The sequence below is a fragment of the Triturus cristatus genome, chromosome 7, assembly GCF_964204655.1.
Source record: "Triturus cristatus chromosome 7, aTriCri1.1, whole genome shotgun sequence".
In the NCBI taxonomy this organism is placed as follows: domain Eukaryota; kingdom Metazoa; phylum Chordata; class Amphibia; order Caudata; family Salamandridae; genus Triturus; species Triturus cristatus.
In genome coordinates, this window is record NC_140590.1 from 332,236,883 (window position 1) to 332,263,971 (window position 27,089).

General features: G+C 43.9%; 1 protein-coding gene across 1 annotated transcript in view; it reads right to left on the minus strand.

The window, feature by feature from the left end:
- The window catches only part of LOC146809605 (neuronal pentraxin-2-like), a 98,289-nt gene extending 72,530 nt beyond the window's left edge, over window positions 1-25,759 (minus strand). The window contains exon 1 of the mRNA XM_085616449.1: window positions 24,731-25,759. Coding sequence (XP_085472575.1) covers window positions 24,731-25,570 — 840 coding nt within the window. The 5' untranslated portion in view covers window positions 25,571-25,759. The remainder of the gene's footprint in view (window positions 1-24,730) is intronic.
- Between the last annotated feature and the right edge of the window lie 1,330 nt (window positions 25,760-27,089).

Here is a 27,089-nt window from a genome sequence, read left to right on the forward strand (position 1 = left end):
CCGGCGGGGGAGGGGCCGGAGAGGGTAAGGGGTGAGGAGGCCATGGGAAAAGTGTGGCAGCAATCACCGAAACCCCGGGTTTCCGAGTCTCCTGAATGGCACAGGAAATAGGATTTTCTCCACCAGATGTGAGGGCTAGTGATGACTACATTATGAGAGAAGCAGGCATTTGCTTCCCTTTTGAGCAATTACTTGATGCCACTGTCCCGGAGGAAAGCCTGTCCCCTCCCATATGTACAAATTGCTGGATAAAACCGTCGAACATGGAGGTTGCTTTGCATGGTTTTTGCTTTACAAGTAGTGTTTCCTGTGAACTATAAAACACAAAAAAACGACTTTTTGGCAGTCTCCATTTAGGTTTTACTCGAGGCAAAACACCCATTACTCAATAAAACGATAAAAATAACAACTTTATTCGTATGGTTAATAAAAAAACGTTCGAGTGTAAAATTTCAGAACACTAAAATGTGTCAAAACCACAGCAGTTAAATAAATTATCATCTGACCAACAGCAAGCTGTGTGATATAAAAAATCTTCACGTTAAAATGACTTCACAATAAAAGGCAGATTTCTAACGGAGCAAAAAATGTCCTGTTCACCTTCTACCTTTTAGAGTCCAAAACACTAACGAAAATTAATGCAGCAACAGCGGGACAGCAGTGACTTAATAAAACATTTAATCGGACAATGACTAAAAAGCAGTAAAAGCCATCATTTGGAGAAGTTAACGCTAATTAAGCAGCAACAGCAGACAACAATAGCTTGATAAGACATTACATCATAAAGCACCAATCGTATGAAGAATTAATATTTCATGCAAATGGCTAGATCAGCCGACTTGAATCCCCTGTTGGATAGCTTTCGCTAATCTGTTTTCCACCAGCATCATAAACTTCGTAAAAGCAATACTTAGTTGCAAATTGTTCGGTTCCAGGCACGGAATAGGTGCCTGTCTGCAGTAGAGTAAACCCTTTTCGTGTAGCTGTTTTCTCAAAAGAGATCTACGTTCAAACAGCAAACTAACAACCAAGGGGCATATCAGCAACAGCCGGTGATAATTATCGCTAAGCGCGCTATAATTATCGCCGGCTATCGCTGGATTATATGGCCAAGATAGGTATTTGACAGGTATAAAAACTTTATTGTTGGTAAATTAAAACCTTTCAATATGAAAGCACGCATCATGTTCATAAAATAGATACATTTCTTAAAATTGTTGCAATAACATTTTAGTAAAAACTCTACTTGGCTTCTTAACTGCTGTTAAAAGTCTCTTGGACCAGGTTCGAATCAACAGTTGGTTAATAGCCGACAAGGCGTTGGTGTGTCCACTGATGGAGTTTCCCTCAGCTCTAATGGGACAGGGTTGGCAGCCCCGATAACTTCCAACTGGCTGAGTACTTTAGATACAAATTTTGTTAGCCCGATATTCAGCTTTGTATTATCCGGGTTGAAAAATGCTATTATAGCTTGGCGGCAAGATCGAATTCCAAGTCTTATCCATTCTTCTCGCAATAATGAGCGTCTAAAAGTGAGCATTGTTGGGCATATGCAGACTATGTGTTCCAACCCCTCGGTGTTCCCTTTTGGAACCACCCCCCCTTGACTCCGTACACTACTTGACTTGTTAGAACTTCTCTAGACGTTACATTTCTTTTCTACAGGAACTGCATACCTATGAGACTACTAGTATTAGTTTGGAGCATGTATGCTGGACCTTGATGCGCTCTTGGTCCCCCCTCGCCTTTGTTGTAATTGTAGTAATAATGCACCCAGTAATTACTGCATTCTTGTGCTATTGGGTATTCTGGCCACTGTATCACCGCATCTGGAATCGTGTGCAACTCGCAATGAGGACCTTCGTGCCTTATTTAGAGCTGGGTGGATTATTGATACCCGCCAAAAAGTGGTGGATGTACCGTCCATTGTATTAAGAGTGCGTTAATGTTAACAGTGGCGTAACACAAAATGATGGGGCCTCCTAAATAATATATTGAGAGTTCTCTGAGTCCCCCATATCTCACAGATATTCAGTGCCCTTGGTCTAAATGAGGGTCTCCTGAAGGTTTGGGGTGGGGGATCTTGAGTGGGTGTGGCCCCCTGTGCCATCCCTGGATGTCAGTACTACTCTAAATACTGTGGATGGGAGATCTTCCACTTTTTGGCATGTTACGCTCTGCTCTACTCTAACTAAGGCTCTTCGGCTTACATTGTAGTCTTCTGAAATTAGGTATTTACCTATTCATTTTTTTTGCTTTTGGTTATTATAATTCAAAAATAGTGGATCTCTGTGAGTCTTTGTGAAATGCTTATCATAATAGCACTGGAGTTTCCTAAAACAGGGTTTTTTACACTATCCTCTTGCCCTGCACCAAGGGTATTCTGTGGCTTTCTTAGACTCCCAAGGTCGATCTACCGGGCCAAAACCTTGCTCGATTTTTAGCATACCCACATATAAGACACATTTACATAAAATTAATGTAAACGGAGTTTTAAACATAGCTTGCGAGGCCCCAAAATGGAAATGAGGTTGCTTGTTTTTGGCCACTGCATGCCCAGCTTTGACTTCCAGACAACAATTTCTCAGTCTGCAGAGGCTGCACAGTTTTAATTCCCTTTTGACACTTATTTTGTTTCCTCATATGCCGGAGGGCTTGGCCAATGCTATTTTAATTACATAATTTCGAATCCTCATTTGAATGCAGGTGCTTCATTAATTAAATTCAGTTTTAACCATGATTAAATGTTCTCCTTTTTAATTTCCCCTAAAGCTACCTGGGAGCTGGAGTGGCTGAGCTGTATCGCTGTTAAACCCATCCTCCTTTTTTTTTTGTAATTCCCTTTATTTTGCTTGTCTTTTCTCGTTTCTCATGACGATGACGACCTTTACATTTATTTTCATCTCTCCACTCACTTATTGTCAAACCAGTGTTAGCACTTCCATGGATAGACTACTTGGCCATTTAGTTTTCGGTGGGAGTTCTTAATGTTTTTATGAATCTGATACTCCCAATATTCTTGTGGCATTGACAAACGGTACCTTTGACCAGCTTAATAGGACACCAATTCTACATTCTGTTTCCATACCCTTCTACCACCTTGCACAAATTTATTGATTTGATCTGCGCAGCCTTATTGAACTGATTTCTTTTACGATTTTTATCCCTCGCCTTCCTTTTCCTTAACACCATGGCATTCTCCTGTGATTACAAAATCACATCAATTTTGTAAATGTGCGATCCCCTCTAAAGCATGTATTGTACCAGTGCTTCCCAAATGTTTAAGAACCACGACCCCATTTTTAAAACAACAAAATTTTGCAGCCCACCTAATGTTTATAGACACGAGGCAGGCAATTTTTGAAGTCGAGCATTCGAGACCTCTTGTATATACTTTAGTGGATACTTATGTGTGTATGTACTTTGTGGGCTCTGGAGATCAGGCCTCGGACTTGTCTGCTTCCACTTAGGGACTTTTTCTGTTCAAATGCCTCTATTTAATTGTCTTGATATAAAACAACGAGTAGAGGTCAGTAATATGCCAGAATTGCTTTCTGCTGAGGGACTTTTTTATTTTTATGGCAACTGCCTCGAACTTTCTTGATAGAAAACGACCAGCAGAGGTCAGTAAAATACCAGAATCACTTTAGCAATCTCTAGATTCCAGTACATAGAAATTGTCTTCCACAAGCACCCGTAGACAATAATATTTTTTTCAAATCTTGTATTTTCAGTTATATGACCACCGAAGGCCCCGATTTTATATTAAAAACATAGCTTTGACTATTTCATTTCCCGCTGAAAAGCAATATTTCTCTCCATGTGTTCCCATACCTAGCGTGTCACGCAGTTTGGTGCATAATTTCCCTCCATGAAAAGGAACAGTAGATGTTTCAGCACCCAGGCTAATGTGCTAAAAACCCCAACCTACGCAAAAAAAAAAAAAAAACTCATCATCGTTTAGCATTCTGCTCACTGCTACTTATATTCTGGCTGCTTTGTTTCTCTCCTTTTCTCATACTGTTTCATGCCCACTCCTTTCTTCTTCTGTCTGTTATCCTGCAATGTTTGGAGTTGCTGAATAAATAACCTATAACATTCCATAACACTAAACTAACAGTCCCTTGTGCAACCCCCCTTCCAATAGTCTATGTCTCAGAGACACCTTTGTCTATCGTACAATAGTTCCCTCAGGCACAGTTTCGTACCATTAGAATGAGTATATTGCCCAAATTTCACTGGGCTGCAGAGTCCAGCATAAGATAAGTAGATACCACATGTGGCCCTGTCCCAGCTCCGTGACACGATTGCCTGACTGACCAGGTGTATATCACTGGAAATGTAAAACAGAATTCCTAAGATTCAGATGCATTTTGTGCAGAATGGAATCCAGTATAGTACGACAAGGAAAAATCTATAATCTGCAATCCGAGTTATGATTTAAAAAAAGTTTACCTCACCTTGTCACATCACGCACTTTTCACTTTATGTGAGCACCTGGTTACTCTGACTATTGCTAAACATGCTTGTGTAAAATAAATTGTCTATTTTACACCGAGTATGCTCCCCTACTACTTTTTTGCTCCCTTAATGATTAATTGTCTAGCTTAAATAATAACCTTGTGTCCCCCTGAGGGACCTTACTTTTTGCACAGGACCCTGTTGGGCCAACACTGAACCTCTGTTTCCCTAAACACATGATTGGCAAATAGGGCAGAACAATGATCCTCTGAATAAAGTGCATCAGAACCATCAATACCCAGAGTTTAGGGTGAAACATCAGACGGGTCACAGTGATATCATGTTTCTTCAGGAGGAGATTACCAAGCTAAAGAAGGGGAAATAACACGTTGTGGGAAGAGTAACAAGCATTAGCAAAGCCAAAAGGGTTTCACCTATGCAAATTCTATTGACTTTGTCAATGGTTTTTACATATTGCAGAGCAGTTGAGTTAACAAAGTAAAAAAAAGCAACAAAAAAAAACCACTATGACACGAACAATGCTGGCCGCGTCATAGTGCTTTTTAGACATTTTAAGACATGTTGCAAAGCAGCTCAATTGCTGTGGGACATTTAAAAAAACATTGACAAAGTAAATGGATTTTGCATAGGCGAAACCTATTGGCTTTGCTGATGCTTGATGTGTATGTCATATACATATATATAAATATATATATATATATATATATATATGTATACATATATATATCTCGCCTACTACAAATTAAATTGTATTCATTACTACTCATTTCATCGACCTGGGAAGGATGAAAGACTGTGATTTTGTGCCTTTGAGTTGACGTTTGCGAACAGATGTATGAAACAGGCTCCTATTCCACTCTGATGGGTCACCAGCTTTACCATGGCATGGATATCACGATGAAGTTTTGTACAGCGTTTCCGCATACTTTGCTTTGTCTGTGCAATTATCAACGCCCACTTTCTTCAGCCTCCCAAAGCTCCCTCCCACTTAATGTCCAGTACAGAGTCCCTTCCTTCAGCTGCAGCCCCTGCTCTGGTTACAGGGAAGAAGCCTGTTCAACCGACAGAGACGTTTGTGTCCAGGGCTCTTAATTGGTGCTAATCCCTTCGGAAAACTGGTTTGGTGGCCTGACCTGGCACCCCGAGGATACCTGGGTGTGAACAACTAAAAGGCCCATTCAGGAACTCACAAATGCAGGGAAGAACATTTGAACACAGTTTTTAATTTTCAGGAATGACGGGGGCAACGGGAGGGAAGAGGGAGGGTAGATTATGGAGGTGCTCGGAGCAAACCTCACTTTTCTGCATCTTGAGGACCTAGGCAAAAGGGAAAGTAGGCCTAAAAATCTCAAACAAGACTATAGACATGGCAGAAAGAGAGGAGACGTGGTGGAAAGAAGATGAGCAGAGGAGAAATGAGTCATACAGTGATAGGGCGTGTAAGAGAATGGGGGAGAGAAAGGGGGCAGAAGAGGATGAAGAGTGAAATAGAGTGGAGGTAGAGGAGAAGATAGGAGAGGGTGGGGGAAACAAGACAGACACCAATGACAGTTTACACAAAACAGAGAATGCGATTAAAGACCATCAACACCTACCTCCCGATGTATTGCATTTTCTCACCAGTTATAGAAGCATCTTCCAAATGTTCATCTTGGTGGAATTTCTGGGTGCATCCATTGAAAGAGCACATAAAAATAATATTGCAGAGGTATGCACTATGCGCTCTCTGATTGCATGCCATAAACGAAAAATAAACAAGCAAAGCCAGGCACACAGCTTCGAGGGGCCTTGCTCACTCTTGCAGCATGGTCGGTCGAGCTAATACCTTTGATTTGGCTGACAGTGGGGTCTCAGCAAGCACCGGCCTCTGATGCGGCGCTCCAGCTGGCTGCTGGTGCTTCACGAGTTGCTTGATTTGGAAACAAAAAGGGGGCTCTAAAGTGGGTCCCTGCTTCGTCCCTGGGGACTGATGAGTGCGTGCTGTAATCGGAGCATTGGCTTCCCACAAAGCACACAGAACTGGGATCACAAAGTCTCCATTGAGACCAGCACAGCACACTGAGTCCACGGCACTGGGGCAGCGCTGTAGGTTCAAAGCAAGGATGCAGATCTTGTAGTGACAGCAGGGGTTCTGTCACACTTAAAAGAATTTCCACCAAAGCAGATGAAAGGAGCACTTGGGTCTTGGGACACTGATAAGAGAAACACATGAGGAACAACAGGAAATAGTATGCAACAACCAATAGAAATGAAGAAAAAAGGCAAGCACGCGAACAAATGAAAAGTATAGGCAGGATGTAAGCACCTTTTAAGTTTTATATTAAATACAATAGATTTCACCAGCACAGTGCAAGCGATATGCAGGGTGAAACCTAAAAATGGGCAGATGGTGAAATACCAAAGGGCTGATTCTAATGCGGTTAGGAAGGCCTCCTAACGGCATTTGCTCCGTCCAAATTGGATCGGGTATGTGTCTTTCCAACCGACTCGGATAGGTTTCCAACCGACCGAGTATGATTTGAGTTAGACGTTAGGAATACAAACCCGATGGCATTTGGAATGACCAAGCCGTATGGAGCAGAATTGTACGTCTCTACGGGCCGTGTTTCCAAACGACCGAGTACGATGCTGGATTTGGACAGCCTTTCCGAATCGTGCCGTCTGACTCGAATCAGCAGTCAGAATCAGACTCGGGGGGACTGTAGTGGGCCCCCCTGCACCTGGAGCCTTCCCATTTGGGCCTGTGGGGGTACTCATGGGTCTTCCCTTACCAGCCATGCACAGTGTGGCAGGCACCAGTGGGTGTCTGCCACAGGGTGCCCGTTTTCCCCAGCCACCCCTTTTTTCAATGGGAACCTATGCATTCGGTCGGAAGCATCCGAATGCATCGTACTCAGTCGGTTGGACTCTCCAAATCTGATTCTGTTGGAAACCATTCCCAAACCCATTCGGTTGGGAAGCTTTTCCTGTCCTACTGTGGGAGAAATCGTGACGAGGGTGTTGGCTCCACGGGAGGAACCTGGAGGTTGCTGTGGCCCCGGCGTGAAGGAGCCCGGCTGTATGAGGACTTGATCGAGGGGGAGACTGACCGGTGTATATCCCCTCGCTGCTGATCACTTCTGAAGAGAGTACAGTGCCTGCTGTGAAGTGAACGACCTGCTTGGGTCTGGGCAACAAGTTCCAGTCGCAAGGGGATGAGGCGCTCCGCGACGATCTTTGCGGTGAGTGCGAAGGGGCTGAGCCCAGCAGGGGCGTGAGTGGCCCCTTACCGCGAAGCGAGGCGAGGCGAGCCTGTGGTCCGGGTTGTGGGGCGCCCTCACCTGGCCATGCCTCCCTACCCCCGCCTCTCGCTGGGTGAACCAGACAGCCTGTGGAGTGTGGAGGCCATATCTACAGGCAGAAGAGTCGCGACGTCAGCAAGTCACCCGGGAGCAAACAATGGGGGTCTAACCCATGGGATGTTGCTGAGCGATTCACTGAAATTGATGGCCTAGGTAGCGGCTAAGAGTCCTGCGACCACTCAGAAGATGAACAGGCCCTAGAATACCGGGCCCTCAGCAATCATAGAGTCGCAATAAAGGGGGGTGGGAGTGGAGACCCCCACGATGACGAAGGGTCGCCCCCAGAAATCCGCACAACAAAAAAGCCTAGACATGGACATGGATGCTTTCTCATAATAGATAAAGTAATTCTGCTATTAGATGCTAAGTTTGGGGCGATAGGTACTCTGCAAGTTTTGGAAGTGGGTAGTTCAAACTCCATTAAGCAGGGTAGCAGGGTGGGGGGGTTGGGGTATTATGGTTTACATCAGCAGTTATTGAGGCTTCACTGCACTTTGCCAGTTGCAAGTGCCTTAGTAAGAGGTAGGGGAGTCAAGCACAGCATTTTTCCCAGAGGTGGAAAGAATGAATAGAGCTAATCAACAACAAAAAGAGGGACATCCCACAGACCAAAAAGATGGGTACTACATGTGAGACCACACAGAGATTAAAAATATGGTCCTGGAATGTTAATGGGCTAGGAAGTGGCATTAAACGTACACTGATTCGACAACAATTAAAACGCCATGGTCCAAAAAAAAAACGCCATGGTCCAGGTGTCATACTTTTGCAAGAGACTCACTTGAAGAGACACCATTAGGAAGCATTAGACAGAATGGGATATGTTTTGAAGGCCCATACAGGATACACATCAGACGCAAGGGGAGTGGGAATCCTGATTAAAAAGACGCTACCTTTTGTCTCCCGGACGGTATGGAGAGATTATCTCGGCCGATATGTGGCACTTAATGGGACCTGTAATGGGATAGATTTCAATATTTGCTCAGTCTATTACCCCACCCTGACTCTTGACAATGACCTTCATGACCAGGGGACCTACTATTGGGGCTACCCAGGGGAACACTACTGATAGGGGGAGACTTCAATGTGGTCTTGGACCCGAGTATGGATAGAACTGATGCTAAAACTGGGGGGCAGAGAGGGGACTCCCCGCTCTCACAGTTCATTTCGGTAATGGGCCTGGCTGACCTTTGGAGGTAATTAAACCCTAACACTCAGCAGTACACATACTTTTTGACACCATATGGCAGTTTTTCCAGAATTGATTACTTACTGTCCCCCTGATCTCAGCTGCCACAATTTACGGCGGCTATACAATTAGCAAGAGGGAAATCAGACCACTCTCAGGTAGAGGTCCAATTATTGGGCCCGTCGACAGACTATCACAGACCACCCAGGCTGAATCCCTGGTAACGGAAAGACAAAGACACTAGAGACAAAATACGTAAAGAGGCTGGCCTATACTTCAAAGAAAATCAGGGTTCTGTCGACTCTGCACTGACTCTATGGGAAGCCTTTAAGACTGTGCTGTGACGAGGCACCCAGACAATAATAGGGGGGGCGAAAAAAGAATCTAAACAGCAATGTGTCAAGTTGGAGAAGAAAATATTAGAAATAGAAAGGGATGCACATGATGCGGGACGGGAAATAGATAGACACCAGGTGCTGCTTTGCCAACAAGAGTTGAGAGCATTGACTGAAGACCTAGCCCATAAACAAGCCCTGGCTACGCAGCAACATCTTTATGATGCTGGAGATAAGGCAGAAAAACTTCTAGCTTGGCTGGAGACACATCATAAAGAAAGGCCATGAATACTAGAGGTGACAGACAAAATTCCAATGCCGGAATTACAGAAACTATTGCTTCTTACTATGAGACCCTGTATGCTTTCCAGACCTCTATGACCGACGCAGACTGCACTGACTTCCTAAAAGATTTGAGCCTCGGGACGCTAACCGGGGAGGAGTGGGAGGCTTTAGAGGCAGACCTGACTGAAGACGATCTACGAAGTGAGCTAATGGATTTGCAGTTGGACAAAGTGCAGGGACCCAACGGGATACAAATCAAGCTCTATAAAGGCCTAGCAGGGGTGTGGATAAAACCGATGCTAGCAATGTACTAAGAAGCGCTCTCCACTGGCTATCTTCCGCTAGATCAGAGAATGGCAATGATAGTGACTATAAACAAAGAAGGAAAGCCCCCGATCGAGTGTAGCTCGTACAGACCAATTTCCTTACATAACGTAGAAGTCAAAGTACTGGCAAAGATTTTGGCAACAAGGCTGCAGGTGGTTCTTCCCTCGTTTATACACCTTGATCAGTCTGGATTTTTCCTGGTCGGAGTAAGCAACTTAACCTGAGACGCCTATATGGGGTGCTTCCCCTAACTAAATCCTATGGGGAGCTACAAATGATGGTGATGGCTTTAGAAGCCAGAATGGCATTCGACTCAGTAGAGTGGAACTATATGTTTGCGGTCTTGGAAAGGCTTGGTTTTGGCCCTGAATTTAGAGCATGGGTCAGACTACTCTTTCAAGCCCCCATGACCAGGGTCAGGGTGAATGGCACTACCTCACGCAGCTTTGAGCTCAGTAGAGGCACCCTACAGGTTTGCCCACTATCCCCTATGATGTTCGCTCTGGCTCTAGAACCACTAGCAACATTGATTCGTCACGATCCCCTAGTCTGGGGCATACCTGAGCTGGCAGGATGGGAAGAAAGAATCTCCATATATGCAGATGATGTGCTTATATACATAGCCCGACCCCAGAACTCCATAGTCATAGTAATGCAGGTGCTCTGAATATTTTGGGCGCACTCGGGCTATACAACTAACTGGACTAAATCAGTAGTATACCTCCTATTGGATTAAGTTCCCTGCCTGCCCCATGACCGTTTGGCTCTGATGAGCCAGATGGGTTCAAATACCTAGGTATTTATGTCATCCGAGACCCACAGGACTTCCTCAAACAAAACCTGGGTCCATAGCTTGAATGACTCAAAACAGATGTGTCACATTGGGAGTCCTTGCCACTGACATTAGTAGGTAGAGCGGCCCTCTACAAAATGATGGCTCTCCCACAGCTGCTTTACGTGATGCAGAATACGCCCTACAAGATTCCGCAGGCAGTCTTTAAGAGCATTGACCAAGCGGTTCGTAGATTACCCTGGAAAGGAGGTGCTCCGAGAATTGCCCTAGCCAAGTTACAAAAGGGGGTCTATGACGGGGGACTGGCGGTCCCAGAGATCCAAAACTATTACTGGGCTTCGCAATTGCTTGTAATTAATGACTGGGCCTTCATGAATCAACAGGGTCCAGCTTACAGCGTGGACAGAGGGAGCATGGGCCCGGGAGGGTACGAGAGACTACTGTATGCAAAAACAGACAAAGATGCCTGGTCACAGCACACACAGGTGGCAATAGACGTGTGGCATAAAACTACCAAGTTTCTGGGTTGGAAAGGGAAATTGATGGCTCAGACACCATTATGGTATAGGCACTCCTGCCAGAGGTGGGAGGACTACACGTATTCCAAAGATGGAGAGTCATTGGTATTAAGCACCTGGACGACGTCTGGAGAAATCAGATTTATATAACATTTACTGACTTACAAAAAGAATTTAACTTGGCAGAGTCAGAACGTTTCGGTCATACCCAGCTGAGATATGCGTTGCACTGTCACTTGCCGGCAGGGGAGCAATTGCCTGACACCTCGCCACTGGAGGACCGAATACTGACAGAACAACTGACAAAAAAAGGAATATCACTAATCTATAAGAAGCTCATTAATAACTCCGCAGACCTACTAGCCATCTAAAAATGGCATGGGAGGACGATTTGAAAGAGACACTGGATGATGAAGACTGGATGGAGGCCCACCAGACCCCCCGAGAGCAATCCATCAGAGTGCGATTTAGACTGGTCCAACTTAAGATACTCCACATAACATACTACGCGCAAACCCTCCTGCACAAAATAGGTAGGGCAAAGTCCTCACTATGTAGAAGGGGTTGCGGGAATGAAGTTTCCTTCGTTCACATTCTTTAAGGTTGCCGGCAGATCCAACTTTATTGGGCCCAGATCACGGAGTAATGGCGAGGGTGATGACCCTAGTGGTCCCTGTGGAACCCAAATGGCTACTCCTGGGAATAAAAGGGGAACAAGATTGGCCCAGGTCAAAAGAAATATGGATGAGAATGGCAGCAGTAGTGGCAAAACAAAGTATTGCAAGAACATGGGGGGCCGCTGCCATACCGCCAGTTGAGTACTGGAAGGTGGACTTCAAATGGTGCCAGAGGGTGGAACAGGTAGTCTAAGCAGCAAGAAGTAACCCCAAGAAATGGGAAATAGTGTGCGATGATTGGAGAGCCTACAGAGGTTAGAGCTCCCAGGACGATCAAATGGTATGGCAACAGAAAACATGATGTATAATGCAAATGGAATTGAATGGCCGTAAAAGCGCCAATGACAAGTATGGACCCTGTAACAAATGGGGAGGAGGCACCATGCCAATATATATGTGCAATAACCTCATTACAACATGACAGAATGATTTGTGAAGCCTGTTGTTTTGATTATCAATAAAAATAATTTTAAGAAAAAATGCACCTATTCAATGCTCCTCAAATAAAACAAGTCAAACCTGCTGGGAACAACTGTCCAACGTCAGGCCCCATTTGGCCAGGTACACACTGCTTTTTCACTGACATGACAGTAGTACAGGCCATCAAAACAAGCGTGGAGGGACTGGGACTATTTCAAGATCCAGCACACAAAAGCCCCAACAGCTACGAAAACAGAGTGTGCTGTTCCTGTATGGATATCTAGGTCAGGAGGAAGGTCAATGGAGGGGGCTGCTCCTTTTAGAAGCAAGGTCCCTTGCACACCCTGAGGGGGTGCCATGCTTCATCATCTGGCAGTTCCTTGTTGGGCCAACGCTGCAATGCCCAAAAGGCCCCTCAAGGGGACTCTTTGCCAGAGATCTTTTCTTTTCCGCCAATGTGAGGTACATGAGTGAGAGGCAAAAAGATTTGACTAGAATGGGTAAGGGTAATGTGTGTTAAAAATGACTATGGAGATCCAAAGCTGAAGCTAAGTTTTAATGATAGGGTCCCTTTGTCAAGGATAAAAACGTGGTTTGAGCATAGAATAAATATAATGGTCTATTTAGCTGAAGTCAGTGTGAATAAAGGTCAACATGTTTCATGCCTATTAAAGTCCCTAGCGGATCATGGCATTTCGTCAGGACCAGTAGGACCTTATCCTACTCTCACAGGGATGGATAAGTAAAGAGTTTATGTACCACGCCCGTATACTTTACATAGACATTTGGGAAATCTCCTGGGTTTAGACCCAGGGATTACAAGAGATATGGCCCCAAGGAATACGTGGTATAGCGTATCATCAAGATGCGCCGAAGTAGGGTGTGGGCAATCGACCTACTCAGAGTCCTGCCGGTGCCATACAGGCCAGGCAGACTCAGATCTCAGCATCAACTCAGTTTCAGTGATCTCTGAGTCATGTTGTTTCCACCAGTAACCACATGTGGAGAGTCTGTTACCCACCGACACTGGGGTACACAGATTGTTTTCTGCAGTCCTTCTTTTCTGGCTGAGCCCACCAGCAAATGGGTCATACTGCACTTTGCTCCTTTTGGGCAGTCACTCCTCTTACACGGTTGGCAGGGTCCTTTGCTCTCTCTGCCGGCAGGCTTGCTTCTAGGCTCTTCAGGTTAGGTAAGCAGCTCTTCCAGCAAGGGGTTGATTCGGGTGATGTCATCTCACCTCTAAGAAGCTGGCGGTCAGACAGACACCAGCTGTGCTTACACAGCAGTCCCCTGAGTATTTTGGGGAGCACTCTGTAAAGTTCCAAATCAAGAGCTGCGAATCCAAGTAATTAGATAAGTCCAGTTTAATATAAGCAGAGCACAGTACTTCCACAGCAGTAGTTCAACCAACATCCAAGGTAGTGACATTCCAAGTGATGTCACTGTAACTGTGAGACATGTGCCATAATTGAAAATACACAACACAATTAAAAGGGCAATATATAATTAAAACAGCAATGACAATAGAACAACAGGAATGTAACACACCTTCCCCCTTAATATCATTTAGAATGGAACATGGTACATTTGGAAACACGTCTTACATTCCAAACTTTACCATCTTGAGTGACAAGGCTATTGCGATTGACTTTAACAATTTTTACAGGCCTACTGTATTAATTACAACCTTTAGAAAGAATACCAGGTTTGCGTATCCTTACAAATTCCCCAACAACAAATTGTGGTATCTTAACTCTCATGCGAAGGTCATACAGATTTTTACTATTCTGTTGTTTTTCATCAATTCTACTGGCTAAAATTTCCTTGTCTAATCCAAAGAACTGAACTTTAACAATCTTCTTAAACCACCAAGGACATAATTTTGATGCAGGTTCCCGACCTCTAAGTAAACGAAATGGTGAAACTTATGTTGTCGAATGTGGAGTTATACGGTACAACCATAACTTCTCCCTCAATCTGTCCTTCCAATCAGTACCAAAATTACGTGCTCAAATAATGTCCTGCTTGAGAACTCTATTAAACCTTTCTACCTGACCATTCCCTTGAGGTTCATAAAGAGATGTGGTAACATGACGAATATTATGGAGCTTTAAAAATTCCAACATCTCATGAGACTTAAACTGTACTCCATTATCTGATATAAGTACTTCAGGACTCCCTTCTCTGGCAAACACTTCCTTTAGGAAAAGAACAACACTACTAGTAGTAACATGTGGAACTAACTTCACCTCTGGCCATTTAGAGTGGTAATCAGCCATTACTAATGCGAATCTGCAATCCTGTGGTAAAAAATTAAATGGACCAGCAATGTCTATTCCAAGCTTTTGCCATGGATGATCAGGCCACTTAACAGGAATAAGAGGAGCAGGATTGCACTTGAGAGATTTCTCACTGCACATGCAGTCCGGACACTCTCTCACAATTCTATCAACAAATCTGTCTATACTGGGCCACCAAAATATCGACCTGATGAGCCTTTTCATTGAAGACATTCCTAAATGGCTTTCATGACTGAATGACAAAATTGAATCACGCAACGATACTGGTGGAATACACTTCCCTTGTCTAAAAATGAAATCATTTTCTACAAAAATCTCGTCCGAAACCTTCCAATACGGGAATAACTCATCAGTAATGTCTTTCTTGGAAGGCCAACCAAACTTGTTATACTTAACAACTTGCTGTAAAAGATTATCGTCATTCATGGCCCTTATCCATACTTCCTCTGTAATAGTACTGAATCTTCCTGACAAAACTTCAGGAATGCTAGCAACAATTTCCTCCACATCTGTATTATCACATGCAATACAAGGAAGGCGTGACAAACAGTCAGCAGTGACATTAACTTTTCCCGGAACATATTCAACAGAAAAGGTATACTCCTGCAGCCTCGACATTAACCTAGCTATTCTGGCTGTGGCATTTAGACCTCCACCAGGAGACAATATGGAAATCAATGGCTTATGGTCAGTTTTCAAAATAAATTGTGTGCCCCAGATGTAGTTCCTAAAATGTTCTACCCCCCAGACACATGCTAGTAATTCTCTCTCAATCACTGCATAACGTCTTTCTGTTTCATTTAACGTCCGAGAGGTGAATGCCACATTCCATTCATCTTTCCCAGCACATTGGGACAACACACAACCAGGGCCGTATAAACTGGCATCAACGGTAAGTACACATGTTTTTCCAACACAATATGGTTTAAGAGTGGGAGCAGTAATCATTTCTGTCTTAATATTATCAAAAGCTTCTTGATGCCTTTATCCTCAAACAAATTCAATATTTTCCTTGTTAGCTCTCTTAGGGGTTCCATCTTAGAAGCTAATTTTTTTATGAGTTTACTATAGTACTCACACAATCCTGAAAAGAAAAGGAGTTTCTCTTTAGAGTCTGGGGATGGTGCTCTCAGAATAGCATCAACCAGTGACTTTTTGGGAATGACACCTTCTTTTGAAAGAGTATGACCAAGATATTCAACAGATTTTTGGAATAACTTGCATTTGTTTTTCTTCAAAGTGAGACCAAAATCTTTAAGTGACTTACATACTTTCTTTAGATGTTCCAGATGAGATGCTTGATCAGGTGAGTAAATTAAAATGTTGTCTTGGAAACATTTCACACACGAATCCATATGTCTGAAAAGGTGACACATTGATCTCTGAAACACAGATGCCGCAGATGCTAGGCCAAATGACATCCTCTTGAATTGGAAAAGACCTTGTGGTGTAATGAAGGCTGTCAATTGGCGAGAATCCTTGGTCAACTCAATTTGATGATAGGCTGACCTAAGGTCCAAGGTGGAAGACACAGTAGCTCCTCCTAACATGCACACTACCTCATTGATATTTGGCAGAGGGTGACAATCGATTAGAATATTTGCATTAAGTACGCGAAGGTCCACACATAACCTCAAAGATTTGTCAGATTTTTGTGCTAAAACAATCGGAGAAACCATCTCCGACGATTCCACCTCCTCAATAACTCCTTCATCCAACATATCTTTCAAGAGTGTCGCTAGTTCATCTCTAAAATTGATGGGAACATTTCTGAGTTTTTGTCTAACAGGAGATGCTCCCTTCTTAAGTTTAATCTCATGTGTGAAACCTTTGAGTTTCCCTAACGAATCTGTAAAAACCTCTGGGAATTCTTTCCCAATGGAATCAAAGCCATCACCTTCCACTACAACGCCCTTTTTTATCACATCCTTCAACAACCATAACCGGCTCTTTGTTACGGGGATTGAGAATGATCCCTAACTTCCATTGATCACGCCAACCTAAAACATTAACGCCTTTTTTAGCAACATAAATTTGTATAAAAGCAGACCTCCCTTTGAATTGCACTTCAGAGGCGACATAACGTTCTAAATCAATTACAGATCCATCAAAACTTTGGGCTTTAATGTCAGGAGTGGATAGATCCGTAACAGACATGACATTACCAAATTTCTCATTGAAGTAGACTTCGGTAATAATAGTCCAGGGTGACCCTGAATCTGCCATAAGCTCTAGAACCTCATTTAAAAACTTAACTTTGCATTTAGGCGAACTTAGGCTATCACCCAAGGAGCACACATCCACAATAGAAACAACAATCCCTTTTCACCATCCTGATTTCCCTCAGGGTGGTTGAAACCCCTCACAGTAGAAACATCATTGCTTAGGGGGTTGACGTTTTTACGAGTATCAATGGTTCTTCTACGGTCATCTCTGCACGCTTTAGCAAAATGTCCTATCCTACCACATTTTATACATTCTTTTCCTATGGCAGGACACAACTTAAAAGACGCAACATGACTAGTACTTCCACATCTAAAACATACGACATTTCTGATGTCTTTAATTCCCGGTTGATGCGTCTTAGCAAAGGAAGTCCTTTTAACAATACAAACCTCGTCTACACATTTATTACTGTCCCCTTTGGAGTTAACATCACCAATAGTTTTCCTCCATTTGTCAGATTGTTCAAAAGCTTTTGCAGTTGCTATAGTGTCATGTAAGTTTGGGTTGCCCAATATCCACAACTGCTCTTGTGTTTTCTTACTTCTTACGTTCACAATAATTTGATCTCTAATCATTTCGTCAGCAAGATCACCAAAATTGGAAGAGACTACTAGACTCCTAAGACCAGTTAAAAAATCATCAAATGTTTCAAATTCCTTTTGGGCCCTAGTATAAAATTTATACCTATTGAGTGCTATGCTAGTCGTGGGTTTAAATCAAGTTTCCATATGCATAAGTGCTTCCTCAAATGTACTAAATTCTCCGTGTGCAACAGGTAACGTCATAAATACAGCTTGCCCCTCTGAACCTAAACAATGTAAGAAAATACTTTTTTTCCTTTCATTACCCATTCTCTCACCATCAATTGCTTTCATGTACGTTAAAAATTCCTCTTTCCATCTACACCATGGAATAGGAGGATCACCTTTAGATTGCAAAAATTTTGAAGGTGGGTCAAATTGCATGTTGTCTAATTCTAACGTTACACAGAGCAAAATAAAATAGAAGGAGAAAAGAAAGAGAAAATAAAAGTGTAGTATATTCTTAATAAGTAGTACCTAGAAATTTTTACAATTAAACACAATATAATAAAATACATTCAATGCTAGTATAGTCTAGTCAACCAAGATAAACATTGTTGCCCAATGGTTGAAATTGTTTAAAATTATGTAGTAACGTTCCTGTGTCTCGTAAAAAATCGAGAAAAACGCGGTGGTGAATAATATTTCCAGATCATTCACATTAAGCATAAATTCCAGGTCCAAGGAGTGAAATAATTTAAAAAAAATAATACCAAAATGTAAAGTACCGCTCCTGTGCTCAAGAAAGTAGCAGGTACGTTGCCCCTCGTCGCCAGTGTAAAGTTCCAAATCAAAAGCTGAGAATCCAAGTAATTAGATAAGTCCAGTTTAATATAAGCAGAGCACAGTACTTCCACAGCAGTAGTTCAACCAACATCCAAGGTAGTGACATTCCAAGTGATGTCACTGTAACTGTGAGACATGTGCCATAATTGAAAATACACAACACAATTAAAAGGGCAATATATAATTAAAACAGCAATGACAATAGAATAACAGGAATGTAACACACTCCCTTCCTCGGTCATAAAGAACCTGAACCTGGAAAAACAAGTGGGTTCATGGGTCTCTTTTTCATACAGTCAAATGAAAAAGAAGATCCACTGTCTGCGCTTTCAAAACTGGTTCGCGGTGGTTCTCCTTTCAAGTGTCCTCTCCAGGCACAGTCTTTGTGTAGGGTGATGCTTCACACAGAAGGGTTGTGTCCGCCCTGGGAGACCCACTATAGAGGCGCAAAGAGGTGTGAACTTTCTGCACCTGGATGTCACTAGCCAAACTGAAAGAGTGATCAGGGAAGGACAAGAGACCGGCCTCACCTAAAGTGTCCCTTTCACTTTACGGAATATAGTCTAAAGTCTCAGTCTTCGCCCTTATCATAGTGTTTCAGGAATACTATTAAGCAGCCCCTGGCCCATCAAAAGGCCTAATTGGATTTTTAAAAGGGACTTGTATTATCTTCCCTCGCTTCAGTGTCTAGGTCTCCGACCTCCATCTTCAGGAACTGCAGCAATACATTTCCACCATCTGGAATACAACTATACCTCCACCTTGTGCAAAAGGTCAAGCCAATGGTATCCAAAATAGGTCCTACAGTTCTCTGTTACCCATGCATATGCCACCCAGACAACCCACATGGGCCTGTACAACAAATGCTAGGGGTGTTAGTACTAGGAGTTGGGTAAGTGCCTACAAGCAGAATTTCACACGAGTGGGCCAGTAGACTTCCACTCCAATGACACAGAAAAAAAGGTCTGGGCACAGCTACAGATTCACAAAAAAACAGCATGCTGCCACCATCACTATGAGCTAACTACATGACAGGAACAGTGGTTCAGTGTCTGTCAATGTGGGCGCACTTGAGATGCCCCTCCGTGTCACAGAACAGATCCAGGACTTAGCTCATGTAAAGAGACAGGCCTAGGCCCCTGTGGATATGCTCAGAATAGTGTGACACCAGGACCAAAATCAAAAACCAGGATACCAGATATATGCTGTTGGGTACTCAGGGCAGGAGAATACAACTCAAAACATACAGGGGACATTCCCATCTCAACATCTGGTAAGCATTAAGACATGCTGGATCTAATGCAGTTGGTGAATTCCACGTTATGCCCCATTTTAGATTTAAACTTGGAATGGGAGTTATATACTGTATGCAGATAAACACCTCACACTATGGTGTGGGTATTTACAGTGTCCAGTAAATAACTCAACTCTCCAGGGGGGCTCTTATACTCGGCACCTGGGCACTGAATACCAATAGAACGTCCCACAATGGCTTGTATGAATTTAATAGAAATGTACACGATCTTCTCTGCAAGACAGCCATACTTTTAATGGGACTGTTCTATCCTCTCAGATCAGCTATACTTCTAGTGGGACAACACTGGCACTGGCACAGGCCACCAAGTCTTAAATACTTATAATGGAATGGCACAGGTATACTCAGCAGGTCTGCCAAATGTGACAGTAGTATAACTTCTCTACAGATGTGCCAATCATTTAAAGGTACGGTGCCAGCAATTATCAGTAGGTATGTCTGCCATACTTTCAATGAAACTGTACTCAAAGACTCAGCAGGTCTGCCTGTATGGCATAGTTCCACCTCTTCTCAGCCGGTCTGAAATACTTGTAATGGGACAGTGCCAGAACATTACAGTAGGTCAGCTATATTTTGAATGGAACTGTTCTTGGATTCTCTGCAGGTCTGCCATACTTTAAGGGGCATATTTATAAGATTGTGTTTCAGTGCAGCAAGTCACCTTGATGAGCTGCGCTGCGTCACAGGGAAAGGGAAGGAATGCGCTGTATTTATTGATCTCCAAAACACCTAGTGGGCAGCATTATGCACTACTCTGTTTTGAGGAATTTTGTAGGACATGTGGATTGGAGATCAATTAGTCAAAGACAAAGTGAAGAAACATAAATCAATCAAAGGAAGACTAACACAGTGGGGCATGCCACTTGAGAGGCCAGATGTCTTTAATTGCCCGGGTGTCACCTTGTCCTTGGCCCTGTCATGGAAACCTCATGTGCATATAATGTATTTTAAGCATAGGCAGATTACTGGTGCTGAAGTCAAAGAACATAGTAGCTCCTTTAGTAAACCAATTGCTTCAGTATTATCTATTTATAATGCCTAAACATTGGGTTCAGTGTTCCCACATTTCTTCCCTGACAAGATCAGAAAATAATGTTTTGAGAAGTCTAGCTCACTTCCCACCTAGCAGCCCTCTAAAACCTCTGATGCTTGATATGGGTAGGAAAGCATTAACTGACAGAGTTGGACTCCGCCCACAGTTAATCTGGAGAAGGTAATGGTTTACACCAGAACTAGTTCAATATAGCATGGCTCTAAAGAATGTCATGGAATATTACAGGTTGAATAAAATTGAGTGCCTCCAGCAAATTAAAAAGCTGCTAATAGTAATAGGAATGAGAGAGTTCTGGGAAAATCCATCCTCCAAACCCACTGCCACAGCGGAGTTGTTAACAAAAGCACTATTGGCTATGGGTTCTTCAGAGTGAGGAGAGATTTTTAGATCTGAAGTGTTATAGCTTACTGGAACCATATTGGGATACCATTACTGTGCCTTTGGATAGGAAACTCTATTTCCATTTCAGAGTTGGCACACTGCCACTGAAAACCTTTACCAGTAAACGGGCTTTACATGAGAGTGTTTTGTGCCCCACCTGTAATAGCCCTACAGAATCTAAGACCCATGTCCTGATTGCCTGACGGGGCTATTGTGGCCCTGCCAGAAATGGATTAAACAGCTTTGCAGGCAAAGCAAATGTACTGCCCTTAGAATCCTTAGATCAGACCCGAAACCACTCTATGCATGTTCTGTTACTAAGTTCTTGGGTCGGATGTGGTTATTAGGAACTAGGATGCGTGCTACATAGTCCAACGGGGGATACTCCAGATCTTGCTAACACTATTTGCCTGGGATCCAGAACACTGTCCACCCAATAGTTTTTTTGGGGAAGCCACAGTCCCTGCTAAGCATGCCCTTATAATCTCCAAAGCAGCACAAATCTAACTTTGATTTACCAACTAACAAACCATGCAAGTACACTGACAGCGTAGTTTGGTAGGATACATTTTTAAAGCTATGTACATTGCATTATTATTATTGATGTGGCACTTAACCTATGTTTTAGTAAGCCCCTGGCAACGATTAATATTGATTGTTTCACTTTTATTGTTATATTGGATTTTATTTGTCAATATATTGCTTTTATGGTCTACCTATGGATTTATTTCACAAAGTCATTATTGGAGCATTAATTGTGGCGACTTGTTTGAGGCGCCAACACAGACACCCTTGCACCATGGTGCAAGGGTTCCTGTGCTGTATGCAGGATTGTTTTTATGCAGGAAGGGGCATATTCCTGTGTGTGGTGCAGAATGTACCACGCATAGAAAGAGGAAGTAACGAGGAAAAAGAAAGATATTTCTCTTTGTTACGTCTCCCCTGAGAAGGCATTTTTGGTGTATTCCCAGGTCTACCACTTTTGGCAAAGTTGGCAATGCATCAAATACTATGGGAGTTGTGTGGGAACACCCATGCAACACCCATGGAACACCTTCCCCGGGCAGAGTAACGCAACACAGTGATTTGCGCTGAGTTATGTTAGTTAATATTTATGTAGCCACTCAGGGCCACACAAGCTGACCTTGCGTGGGTTTATAAATCGCATTTAGGACTTGTGTCGCTATTGCACGGCTTTGCATGGTGCAAGAGCGACGCAACTCCCCTCATAAATATGCCCATTAATGTAGCAGTGCCAACACTTCTCAGCAGGTCAGGCACACATACAATGAAAGGCACAGTGCCAGCTATTCTAGGAGAGGAACCATACTGGGACACTCAGCAGATCTGACAATTTTTAATGGCACCATACTGATAAACACAGCAGGTCGGCCATCTTTTTTTATTGGAAGCATGCAAAGATACTCACCAGATCTGACAGACTTTTAGGGTGACAGTGCCAGCAATTCTCAACAGGGCAGACATATACTTAATGAATGGCACAGTGCCAGCTCTGCTCAACAGGCCAGCCATACTTCTAATGGAACTGCATTGGAATACTCCGCAGATTCGCCAGGCTTTTAATGGGACAATACTAGCCGCTGCAAGGGGGAAGAGGTTTTCTCTAAGGCAGTGAGTACCAGCATATCTCTTTTGTTCCCCTTTTCCAACAAAGCCTCTAACGAGCGTGCGAATGTTTTGCGAGGACTGAAAACTTATCAACTAAACTAAACAAAGGAAGGAATGGACAAACCATCACTTCCTCAAAAAATAACTCAGCTTGATTTCCAACGAAAACAAAATTCTTGCAAAGCCTTTCCTTTCTCACTTGGTAACTGCAGTCAAGTCCAAATCCAACAAGGAAACCTCAGTGATGTGAACAACATTCGATTAAGAACTTTTTCAGGAGGAGAAAACGCATTCAAAGTTAAAACTCTGGGATTTTGTACAGCGTTTACAACCTCACAGGCCCATTTTCAGGTGCGCCCAATTGTTACAGATAATGGAAAGGGGTTTGGTCAGGGTCACACAATTCACTTAAAATGTGGAAGCTGAGATTAGAGGGCAGTTTATTTGTGGTTCCTCTTTTTTACAGTTTTGCCGCATTTTTACCTGTTGCTATAGTACTGAAAACTGACGTGAAGAGTTTTCTCTAGTAAAACTGCCATATCAATTTATGACGTTCTTAAGTCATTAAGCACTTGGGAGGTCGCCAAAACGATCAAATGATAAAGCTTAGCTCTGAAAATGTGGCCTCATTAGGCCGTGTCTGATATCTCGTCTATGTGCGTGCGTTCCTCATAACAAAGGGACTGTGTTCAGCAGAACACAACATGCCCACCAGATTGTTTTAATACAGCGTTATAGTATAATATACAACCATTATAAGACTATAGGGCACACTTGTCTGATATCCAAACGAAATGACAGAAAATGCAAAAATGGTTCCCTTGTAAGCGAGGGTCAAATACAATACCGAGTCTTCAGCTAATAAAAGTCTCTATTGTAATTCTCCCACAATCCTCTGCAATAAGACAAGGCATTATTGGCCAGCATGGGCCCGGCGTTCTCCTTTAGCTGCCAATTTGGAGGTATTAAGAGTATAACTTTTCCTCAAAAGTACCCTCTTGAGTCTACATTGCAACTACGTAGTTCGATCACATCTCTGTCCTTGGACACTTGCAATATTCCGTAATAGTAGGCCAGGGGGGAATGTAAATTATGCCAGAGTAATTGATGTCTTTTGGGGAACTTTGCATTATGTTTTTTTCTCGAAATGCCGAAATTACACCATTTCACCCATTCGTATAATTATGTGCCATTCGCAGGGAAAATTTACAGCAAATGCGCAATTCATTGTAAAAATGCACTGCGAACACACAAGAACTGCCGGGAGCGAGCAGCTGTTGTACACAGTGCTTTTGTTTAAATGTGTCCCCTGTCCAAAAATTGATGGGAGGACGCAGTTTGCTCTAAGATATAGCAAAAAATGACAGATTTGCATTTCGCATAATTACATATAAGTTTGCATAATTACTTGTAAGCAAAATACGTAAATTTCGCACACTTCCATGACCTATCAAGGGTAGGTAGAATCTCCCTTTTTTTTTCTCATATTCCATCAGGCTCATAGCCCTTATCTCCAATAGGTCATCTACATTCCCATGTGCTACCTGTGCCCTTAGTTAACAATATTTGTTATCCTGACTTGTCCTTCTTTGGTAGAAAGAAAGATTTCAGGTGTCATGACTCTGGATTGTGCATTGGAGCATCCCCTCCACAAATAACCACATTTCAGGACTAAATGATGAATTATTAATTACTAGGAGAAAATACAAAACTGGCAAGATCCGTAGTTATTTTTGGATCAGTGGGAGTACCACATCCTCTCGCCAGACAAAATAAAGATGACGACATTATGCAATCAGATCCTATGACATTGTGTAGTAAAACACCTGCATTGTGCACTGAATGTAAAAGGGTTTCTTGTGCAGATCAACAAAGCACTTGTATGCAGACTGTCTATACAAGTGATACCACATGAACAGCGGAAAGAACCCGCCCTAGGCAGGTGGAGGTGTTAAGAAAGGATTCTGCAGAGAATTTGCAAGAGTAGTGTACAGGATACACAGGAGAATCGGCGCCATTCTGACCATATTGTATGAGCAACAAGGTTGCCAAGTTTTGAAGCTAGGGGAAGGAATACGTTTTCATTACCTGCATATGTTCCAAGCGCTCCTTCAAGGACTCCACCATTTTTTCCATCTGTAGCGGGTCAAGCGCTGCTTCCTTGGGAGTCTCTCCCATTGTGCTTTGGGTTTGGCTGCCCTTGCGGTATGGGAGAGGCTGTTGCTGCTGCTCGTGGTAATCGCGATGGACAAAGGGGTGATAGTCATAGTCCCGACCATGTCCACGGCTCTCTTCATACCCACCATGTTCCCGCTCGTGCCCGCCATTTTCCCTTTCATGCCCATGCTCCCACTCTGGTGAATACTCTCGATCGTGCCCATGAATCCTATCAAGGCCTCCAGGTTCTCTCTCCTGCCTATAGTCCCTTTCGTGGCCACCGTGCTCTCTTTCATGGCTACCATGCTCCCGGCTATGTCCACGGCTCTCTTCATGTCCGTGGCCTCGCTCGTGTCCTCCGTGCTCTCTCTCGTGAACCCCATGGCTCTCCTCTTGCCCATTCTCAGCAGTGTGGCTGTGCGTTTCTTCCTGGCCCCTGAGGCGGGGATGGCCCTCACAGCGGGCCAGCTTGGCGGTCAACTCTCGGATGGTCTCCCTCTGGTCTAGGATGGTCTCCTTTTGGTGCACGACGGTCTCCCGCAGGAGCAGAATGGTCTCCTTTGGCTCTTCATGAGACCCTGTCCAGTGGACACTGCTACCTCCATTATGGCGTGAGGCTGCTGAGTGACAGATGGAGTCAATTTCTAATGGCATTGGGCTGCAGATAAATTTTGGGAGGGTGTGCTCTCCCCAGCCCCCAGGCACCAAGAACAGACACAGCTGCGTCACCAGGTGAAGAACCGCCATGTTGGAGGCCACGAGGGCAGCCATTGGGGCCTGTTTTGTTTCCGGCTGCGGCAGAGTTCCCTGTCTTCGTCTCTCCCTCGCCCGAGTCCTTTGCCCTTCCTCGAAGGGATGAGACTTTCAGGAGGATTTCAAAAGAAGATTTGCGGTGTTTGTTTCCTATTTATTTATTTATTTTTGCTGCCGCTCTCTTTAATTGGTAAATCCCCTCCCGATGCAGGTCAGCCTGGTCTCAAGGCCGCTTTAGAATCTGGGCTAATTACTTTAATGATCAGGGAGAGCCCGGAGGGGGTGGGGCTGTGCAGCCCTCTCCAGCCGCGCAGTGCCCTACATTAAAGGCGGCCAAGGCAGATTTAAGAAGATACGTGAGCTAAGGAGCCACTCAGAGGGGCTTAAACAGGTGATGCCCTTGTAAAACTATGCCTGCCCTCCAGGCACTTCCGGTCTGCCGCTTGGCTCGTGCACGTATGCCCTGGCTGGGTTTGTGAAGTTCTCACTGTGAAGATTAAAACTGGACCTGGGAGACTTCCCAGTCCCAGGGTCTGTTTGCACACTCTATCATTTTCAAAGTATTTATTATTTCAATGATTACAAAACACAGAGAGATGGAAATATGGCTGCAGTACAGCAAATTACAACATCCAGTTACTTCTGTGCCCCAGACCTCAGCAAAAAATACCTCCGAGGTGCAGCTGTCAATGGTGGGGGCCATAGCCTGGTGCCCATCCATCAGTCCTCCCAGAGAGTATGAATTCATCATGTCCCACAGTCGCATAATGAAACTTGAGCCCCCCCCCCATAGTACATAGAGGGGCACCCCTCGGAATTCACTCAGGAGCTTTCAGGCCAAGGTACTGTTCTGAGGGGGCCCATGGAGCGGGGGCCTTTGTTACGCCACTGTGTCATCCCTAGATCTGCTACTGTCACCCCCCCTTGATCTTCAGTATTGTCCATGTCTAATTGTGTGAGGGGTGCCTTAAGGGGACCCCATATATGTCTCTGGGCCTAGAGGTTATAGGCTAAAGGGAAGTTCAGACTTTGGATTGGTTGTCATAAGTAATTAGGTCTGGTAGCCACCGTTTGCGCGGGACCGTAGATCTGCACCAATGCCTGGCGACCCTGCCTTGAGCCAGCAAGACACATATCCATGGTTCCCTCTGGCTATTCATTTGACGTAGTTGAAGCGAACCGTCTCTGGGCTCAGGGTTAGTCTACAATCAATCATTCTGATAAAGTGCAGAATATCTTGTGCCAGTGTAGAAGATGGTGAGGGCTGGGTCCAAGCCATATGAAAAAAAATCTGCCTGCTCTGCATCTTTAACAGTGATGTGATCTGGTGGGGTATATTCTAAACTGCAGGGGGCAGATTTACAAGCCCCTTGCGACAACTTTAAGCCACCGTTGCGTCACTTCTGTGACTCAGCGGCATCGTAAATAATGCGCCACGATGCGACATAGTACCGCCAGGGGCACCCTTCAGTCCCCCGTCCCCCAGAATGCATACCTAAATAACACACACACAGACTGTTGAGTTGGGTAAAGTTTG